The sequence below is a fragment of the Morone saxatilis genome, unplaced genomic scaffold (genome assembly GCF_004916995.1).
Source record: "Morone saxatilis isolate NCDOM2014 unplaced genomic scaffold, NCSU_SB_2.0 Contig11, whole genome shotgun sequence".
NCBI lineage: Eukaryota > Metazoa > Chordata > Actinopteri > Moronidae > Morone > Morone saxatilis.
In genome coordinates, this window is record NW_023339663.1 from 21810038 (window position 1) to 21819219 (window position 9182).

Here is a 9182-nt window from a genome sequence, read left to right on the forward strand (position 1 = left end):
TTTAAAGCATCCTCTTCTCGCCATATACCATACACATTTCAAACATCAGCAGCCCAGCCAGAAACACTCCACCACCACCACCACCAGTCACTGCCTACACAAACTGTATAAGAAAAAACACATGGCACAGATTTAACCTTTCTGCCTTCAGCAGTTGTTGAGATTCATCACTCTTCAAGCATTTTCCTCAGCTCTCCCTCCACCTTCTCCACAAATGCAGGAAAGCTGGGATCCAGCAGACAAATACGCAGGATGGGCTCCAAGTCACCTTGTGCCAAAGAACTGTGGCCATATACTTGAGGCAGAGTCACGGCAGTCTCTCCCAAGAAGTGCTGTGAAAGGTCCAAAAAATACTAAAATTAAAAAGAGGAAACCGTTACTTTAGTAGCTTATGCTAGCGTTTTTATTTAGGGAAGTTGATTAACTAAGCCCCTTGTGCCTCATGAAAAGCAGTGAAAACTCTGTGCTTCTTAGTTATATTTAACACAAAATTACACCTAATATGTTGCACAGTGGACGTTCAATTTTGTTAGTTGCTAGCTCTCACTTTTACAGATCAATACCTGGGTAAGACGCTTGATGGACAATGATCCTTGGACAACCTCAGGCTCAACTCCCACAGCTTTTCCCTTCCAAGTCTGCTGACAGGGTTACACACAAAAGAAGAAAAAAGATTTGACAAACACGGCATGACACCACAGGGTTAAGAGGCCAATCAATGGCTTCATTACTAATTGAAAGATATCTACCCCTCAAAGCCCTTTCATCTGCACTGTGAACTCCTTCAGCGTGTCTGTTCGCTAAAGGTCACATTCAAACCCATGGCAGACTCCATTTCTTTCTCAGCCCTTCATGGTAAATGTTGTTAGCCAGATGGCTGAATCCACGTTTCACTCAGAATCCAATTTCTAATTAACTACAAGCTCTGGGTGTTTCCAAGGTTAAAGGTAAATAAAAGGTCACTTCAAGCTGAATTGAATGATGCTAGCACCAACAATCTTATCCCTACATTGTGTCGTTTGTAGAGTGTGAATTACAAGTGGTTAAATGCTTTGAGGGCATTTTATATTGTTTTGTGTTTTTAGCTTTGGGACAAAAATGTTTGTTTTCATAATCAACAGTTTGACTGTTAAAAGCAATATTACAAACTCATTTATTCAGTGGCTTAAGGGGTATGCCACTTTGATGGCTGTATTTATAACGTAATCATATTATTGTTCTATATTCCTGTCTTTGCGTATGTGTTTGGGGTGGTACAAACTGTGTTCTACACCACATATTGTATTGTGATTGGCAAATGACTCACGTGCAGTATATACTCTCAGTCAGTGTGACCTCTAACAATAAGACAGTATTGTAAACAGCACCATCTAGTGAGCAAACATGGCGATTGTTCATGAAGCTGACTGTGGTCATGCATTGTGACAATACTGTTGGTTAAGCACTGAGTAATGCCTGTATGAGAACTTCAGTTATGGCAATTTAAATTACGCTGATATACTTTTTTAAATTGACAAAATGCTGTACAATAAATGGTAACATAGGAGATCAGCCAGGAAGAAAAGCTCTTTGATACTGTACAACCAAAAACCAGACGTACCACTTATTTCATAGGCCTATTTTGGGGATTTCTATGGCCAACACATTTTGAACATACAACCAAATAATCTGTGTTTACAATATAGACATTTTATTTACTGAATTGTATTGTGGCCAACCTGCATCACTGGTGCAGAGACCTCAGCGGGGGACTGATTAGGGGGTGGTGTGGCGGCGTCCTGAGTAGTGACAGGAACGTACTCCATCAGTTTTTCCACAGCACTTGAGCACTCCTTTATAGCCTCGGCCCTGCTGCTTCCATCAAACTGCATCCTTATCATTCGTCCCTCTCCCTGCAGAAATCAACAAACAAATACATTCAATCTATAAAAACAAAGTAAAATAAGGAATCTGTATCTGTTAGCAAAATTTGTATGAAATCACTCTCACGCATGTTTTGTATGTTGCTTTTGTAAAAGCAGCATCTCATTAAGTTAAAAAAAGGGTTTGGTATACAAGGAAACATGTCTGAACATTAAATAAATTTAACTACTAAATTATCTGGATAGTAATTTTATATGAGGATGACAGCATCTGAATAAACAATATAACAAACTAATAATCCAATCCTATTTAATTCAATTTCAACTCAATTTTATATGTGTAGCACCAAATCATAACAAAATTTATCTCAAGACATGTGAGTAGGTATAATCCCTACTCCTTATAAAAGTACTTAGAAACCCAACAATTCCCACCATGAGCAAGCAGCTCTAGGTGGGTGGCCATCTGCCTTGACCGACTAAAGTAGTATTAGTTTTTCCTTTTAATTTGTTATGGTGTAATTTATATAATGCTCTTGATCTTGCATGGGAATTAAGGTATTAGGATAGACCTTGAGAAAATACTACCCATTGTGGGATTACAATGCATCTCACGACTCACCATCACAGTAATTTGAAACATCAGGTTATCAGATTTCTGGTGCACTTTGAGAAAATCAGACCCACAGAGCAAAGGGATTGTATCCTGAAAGAAGAGAAAACGTCTTCAGCAGCAGACAGGAAAAGGTTTTATCCATAGGCTACATTAACCCATGAACAACATATACAAAAAACATTTTTGGTAAATGTTTTTTGTATATATGTATATATATATATATATAATGATCTTGTTCTGTACTATATCAAGTAAAAGCAGCTTGATTTCCACTCATTCAAAATGACTGAAAAAATAGTTACCTAAAACTGTCTGCAGGGGTCTCTGTTTACTCAGTAACCCTAGCTTTGAGGCTTATGGCAAGCTTTGTTACACACAGAATCAAACAAGCAAATGTATAAAACAATAGCTAAATACTGTGATCAGCCTATTTTGTTAAACGTGCGTTTGTTTTGACTTTTGACCTACATTATACACCTAAATAACAATGTAGGTATATCAACAGGGTCTCCTTGGACAAATGGCACTGCACCTGGAGAATGTGCTCTGCTGTACTGCAGCAGAATCCTTCTACATCCAATGTTTATAACAGAAATCTCTGAAACTAATAGCATTGTTGACTGCAAACTCAGTCATTTAATAACAGAAATAACAGAAACAGAAATCTTACTCAAGTGTCTCTGGTTGCAGTGGAAAAAATCTATTGCTGGAAAACAAAGTTACTGTGGTTGTGGAAATAAACATAAATAAATATGTAATTAAGACAGCCTTGTGATTTTTATAGAAATGCTGGTTCTCTGCTGAAATGCTTTAGTACATAACAATTAGAGAAACACATTATCGGATATTAATTTCCATTCTAATGCAAACGTAGGTGAGCAACTGTACTGTTTGCAATTAATGTAAGGCAGAACACCTAAATAAATGTGTGTAGGAGTATGAAAGTTATGTGAATCATATTCAGTGACCTTCACAAGCACCAGCTCCCAACCCAGATCAGACATATGGGATATTCTGTGGCATATGAGACAGTGCTCTCAACCATCATTATCAAAAGGCCAAATGAGGGAATATCTTTTGAAAGGATGGTGTTTAATACCTCCAGGAGAGTTCCAAAAACACAGAGAATCTATGCCAAGAACAGTGAAGCTGCTCTTTTTGCTTGTAGTGTGCCAGCAGTGTACTAAAACACTTTATACTGTTTTTCATCTATTGCATATTTAGTGTGAATGAATATCATGTCAATACAAGCATTTACTGATAACTGATTTTACCTTGTTGGATGCCTGTTAAGTCGGGAGTGTCCATATATTAAGAGAACACTGAAGCTCCTCAATAACATCGTACTTCTCTGTGATACAGCACATTTTAGTATTGTTCAAAGACAATTCCAAAAGTTTCCTTCAGACCTTATCATGTAGCCTATAGGCTTAAGCTCTCTGTATTGAAAGTTCCTGAGCATTTACTGCACCAATCTATAATAGACCAGTCTATCATGCTCGGTGAAAGCTCTCTGCAGCCTGACCTGAATATCTGTCTGGCTCGGCACCCTGGCGCAGCAAGATAGCCGTGTCACCTGCCAGAACTCTATTAATGAGACACGGAGTAGCCCCTTAAATTTCTGTTGTCTGCAGGGCAAGAAGTTAACTTTTAAAGGCCACAATAACAAGTCAAATTCCCCAAATTCATGTTCTAGTTTTACTATTTTACATGCTTAACCACATTTCTGCAGTGTAACACACCTATATCTAAGTTTTTTTTTTCTTCTAAAAAAATTGGTTTAACATCTATGTGACATTAGTTATGTCTTGCCCACAACTGGTATTGGCCTACTTCTGGTTTTAAGATGTATGTCACTCTGCTGTGCCAAGGTTGGCCACAAACCAATGCACGAACTGGACAACAAATGTCAAGTCAGTGTTCTATCAGGCATATAAAATAGAAGCATTCAAATTCACGCCCAACCTTACTACCATGTAAAATATTTCTATCAAAATCTGAACCAAGCCTGAACTGGGTTTTAGCTTTATGTCAGCCTGAACCTGAAGGTTTTCCCAATAGTAGTCTTCAACTGAATTTGAATCTGTACCCAAAAGTTCTGAGGGACATTTGGCTTGACCTAACCAAAACAATCCAGTCAAATCCCATCAGATTTCAGCAGAAATGTCAAGCTCTTCAGCAGTATGGCCGTATGGCCTTCATCGAAGCTTTTTATCTGGAAAGCAGATTTCTGTCACGGATTTAAATCCCAGAAAATTTGCTGAGAAAAAAGGTGCACTCTTTCTTTAGCCATTTTTAGAACGATGACACTGAATACTAAAAACTCTCTACATTAAAATATAGATTATTGTTTGTTTCTTTATACAAAAGCTACAATGTAGTGGTACGTAATACTTTGCAAGAGTTGCCAAGCAGTCATCCAAGACTGTGATTTGGAGCAGCATTACTAATAATGAATGCAATTCACATTCAATGTTCCCTCCATATGGGGAAGGACAACTTGTAATAACAACTGCGGCGTATTACAGATTACCAGTGTAAGAGCATGACATTTTCAGCTGCAGCCTTAAATTATTTCCCCTATAGCCACAATTTATTCTTTTTAATTACAGAGCTTGAAGTACAGGCACACTGCAACATCTATGCAAGACAGTGTTTCTTGCACTGACACCTGCTACAGTCTGAAGTTTCAATGTCAAGGTCTTAAAAGCTAGAAGTCTGTATGTGAATATCAAAATGAATTGGTGTACACCACAGAATTGCCTCACCATTTTTAAGATGATGAGTTTTCATGAAACTAAAGTCTACCTTGAAGGAGACTATATTTTTATTTTTGTCAACATCTGAATAACTTTTCTTGTGATATTGTGATCCACAGGCTTTGCATATATCCAACTATAATTACTAATCTTTCAAAAATAAACATACAGTATCATATGGAAACCCACAATGAGGCATTTTCTTTGCATATTTCTCTCTTTTTCTCCTGATGTGTAGGAGCGTTGACATATATCAATTCAATTCTACAGTGAATTAGTAATGAACAGTCCTTCTCACCACCAACAAGCACATGAGGCTGGATCTAAAGTACCATACAGGGTACCAGGATCTGGAAATATAGGCTTAATCTACAGATCTTGTGTTAATTAATTACAGCACTTAATACAGCCACATAGTCTTCTTACCAAGCTTTTCTGTCCTTGCAATACCAGCAAGTATCCAGAGTCCACAATTGTGAGGACAATTTCTGGTTTATTGCCATTTCCCTCAAATACCTGGTGAAGAGAAGATAGTATTAGCCAGTACAAAATTATAGTGAATAGTAAGTTTTCCTGATCAACTTCTGATGGATCTCTCTATACATTTTAGAAGGTGTTTGGTTAAAACAGTGTGTCATTTTTACAAGTTAAGGTAAATGAGGCAGTCAATGAGAATTGGTTTATACAGTCGTATCTGTTCTGAGCACATGGTTTGCCTTGTGTTCTTACTTAATATAATTTTAATATAATTTTCTTAAAATGGTTAAATGTGTTCTTTCAGTTGCACTACTCAATCGTGAGTGTTTTAAATAATTACTTTTCATTACGAAATCAGTGAGATAAAATCATGTCATTCCATGTTCACAAATTGCATTGAACTGTTTGTTACACCCTGCAATGTGGTGTACAATGAGTCCATTTACTGTAGTTCTATTCTCAGAGGTGTCACACAGTATACTGTATTATATCGGTAATTTTGATTTCACAGCCATCTATCCCTGTCTTCACACTAAACACACAGCTCCAGCTTGCCATCTAGAGTCTGATGCAGTTAATGAAAGACAAACCCACAATTCTTAAAGCAATACTTTAAATTGTTCCAGCACACAACAGCATCACCAAATCTCAGTTTTCCGAACTCTAGACTGATATTTTGAAACTCTACATAGATGGATGAGAAGCTGAAGATGAATAACAAAGTCAGTAAAGAAAAATGACAACTGAAAAAATAGGACACGAAATAGCAAGAAATACAGACTTCCACATGTCTTCTTCTCGTCAGATTATTGTTCACTATCTGTGAAACAAATTATTAGTATTATTATTTCCCAGTACCCCTCTTTATGGAATAAAACCATTTTACCATTGTAAGAATGCTATTGTTTTATTTATATAGATTTACACCAGTAGCTTTCCCCAAAGTCCCTTCCCATGTTGGTTCCCTCTCTTTCATGTAGATTCCCAAAGCATATAAAAGGTCTTGCATTTATTTGCTTACAGTCTAAGATTAAGCTTTTTTGCTGCAACTCTACATTATTCTGATTAGTCTACTGTTGAATTTTCAATCTATTTCTGGAGATCTGTTTTTGTGTCTTGAACATGTGAGTATTTTGTTTTCATCAACCACCATGTGAGTAGCAACTGAATTTAAATCAGGGCTGGGAATCAGTGCAGAGCTGTTTTACTTCACAGTAGAGCTTCAAACAAAGGTCTTACCAGTCAACATTAATTCACTCCAACAGAAACTGGAAAGGCTCTATATTCTTCTTTACAAGTTAGACAGTTTTATGCAGTAAAAGCTGATTTCCTTAGTTTTAGATCATAGTTAGTTGGATACCCTTATATATATATATATTCAATGTAGGAATTTGAAAGTCTTCTAAACTTTTAAGAACTAAACTCTTTCCAAACAAACAAACCTAACTATAGCTCCATGACTGGGGGGTCATAACCAGACTGTATCACGCCCACTGGGGGAGCATCCTAGCTAGCAGGTAAATTTAGGTCCATGAAAAATACATGAAATTAAATTAAATTCATATTTGTGCGTATAATAATAGTATAATGAGCTAAAACACCTGCAATGACACTAGCCTTTACCGGCCAAATTATGCCTGGGGACTAATGTCAGACTGTAAAACAACACAGAAGCTAACGTTAGCTTAATTAGAAAACTCGCGCTAGCTAATCTAAGATAATCTCAGCTAGCTATCCTAACTCAGCTCAACAACTATTAATTATTATTAAGTAAATGTTAAATGTCTTTTACCTTCCAGGGCTTCCCATCTGTTTCTCCACTGCCTGGAACGAAACGCCCGTAGCGTTTTAACCTCCATGCCCGACTGCTGGCCATTTCCAGTAACTTCAGACAAATGATTTGGTTTTCTGTCAAACCAACACCTGATGTGAAGTTACTAACGTCAACGTTACCTAAGTACAGTGTGTACGGACTGATGGCAGCCAGCACAATGAAAGCATTATAGGATATATAGAGGATAGTTATCATCACAAACAGCCAGCTTATGTTGACAGGGACGTTTAATGTGCTCTCTGTTTAAATTATACACAGGGCTGAAAACAGTTGTTATTTATTTTGCTAAACAATAATAAGCCAACATATAGCCATTTTGCTATTTGCTTCATACAAAACAGGCAACCATCTGCCATCTTTGTTTTATTTTGAAAACTTGAAAACTTAATGTAGTCATAAAGGAAACGATTTATTTAGTTTTTATTAGTTGTGACCTAGATATGCGCAGACTGGGACATTTAATGGTGGACAAACTATTTAAAGGTGACACTGTTTCTAAAATGACCTCAAACCTGGTTTGGCATTTAAGTTCTGCAGTTTCTTGTTGCTTATTACAATATAAAAAATATACAATGACACCAATATATCTGCAAAAAGCTTACATCAGTTGACATATCAGCCTGGGCCAATGTATTGGTCCATCTCTATTAGATGTCTGCCATGTCTAGCTCAAAGCAGTTTGCTTAAAACCATCTAGTCTGATCTGCCCACTGTATTGTTTTCCTCCCAGATCCAGCTGCTAACTTCACTAAGACAGAGAGGGAAAGAGACACAGTACAGGTAGGACAAAAGCCAGATGATGGAAAGAATTTCACAACAACCTGAATAAATTACATTTGTTTGTTGTTCACTTCCCTTTCACAACACTTATCCTTGATCTAAATCGTCAAAATCTTACTGATAAAGTCAGGCATGTTCGTGTGGCCACATGGATTACTTTGTAGGTTTCAAGTTTTGCTCAGTGTGGGAAGTGAAGAGAAACCTTGATAGCACTTCTGACATGTAGGACAGCAGTGTGACCGAACATAGGTTCAACATGGTAGTTATGGACTGGATTTTTCTCACCACTAGCTCTCTAAGACAAGCTTGGTGTACTCTTTGTTATCCAGGTACTTGAACAAATTACCTCAAAGGGACTCAGTGGGGTTTTTAACTGCTTTAAGCTGGTTTAGCAACCCCTCAGTACTTTTTTGTTACACTCCCTCTCTCCCTTGAAAGTGCAACTAGCCAATAAGTGGGTTCATTAATAGTACTCTGGAAAGGGGCTACTTAGAATGTGTGTAATAATTAAAATAAACAACTGGGAGGACTTTCACTGGGTGCAACATCTGTATTTGTGGCTAGAATTCAGTTCAGTTTATTCATTTGTGAATGGGGAGCCATTTTTTACATTAACAAAAAAACTCTGTGACTTATATTTGACGTCAACATCTCAGACAAAGTATTCATATTGAATTGAATGTGTCATTGTTCACTGCCATAGAATAACTATTTTTCTACACCACAATAAAACATATAATTCTGACCTACCTGTGAGAATCTGCTGATTAACAGATAGATAGATAGATAGATAGATAGATAGATAGATAGATAGATAGATAGATAGATAGATAGATAGATATACTTTATTGATC

At 37.0% G+C, this 9182-nt stretch overlaps 1 protein-coding gene across 1 annotated transcript; it reads right to left on the bottom strand.

Annotated features, from left to right (window-relative positions):
* Positions 1–29: 29 nt before the first annotated feature.
* On the bottom strand, positions 30–7651 carry rec114 (REC114 meiotic recombination protein). The gene is made up of 6 exons (XM_035651898.1): positions 7507–7651; positions 5664–5753; positions 2485–2568; positions 1719–1892; positions 564–638; positions 30–332 (listed from the first exon to the last, which is right to left on the bottom strand). Exons 1-6 carry the CDS (start codon positions 7588–7590, stop codon positions 168–170), a joined length of 672 nt encoding a protein of 223 aa, XP_035507791.1. The 5' UTR covers positions 7591–7651; the 3' UTR covers positions 30–167.
* Positions 7652–9182: the final 1531 nt, after the last annotated feature.

Excerpts from the sequence above, each read along its gene's own strand:
- rec114 (XM_035651898.1), bottom strand. The coding sequence starts at position 7,590 with ATGGCCAGCAGTCGGGCATGGAGGTTAAAACGCTACGGGCGTTTCGTT. Across the intron at positions 2,569-5,663 it reads TGCAAGGACAGAAAAGCTTG|GATACAATCCCTTTGCTCTG; the intron begins GTAAGAAGACTA and ends CTCTTCTTTCAG. Across the intron at positions 333-563 it reads CCATCAAGCGTCTTACCCAG|CACTTCTTGGGAGAGACTGC; the intron begins GTATTGATCTGT and ends GACCTTTCACAG.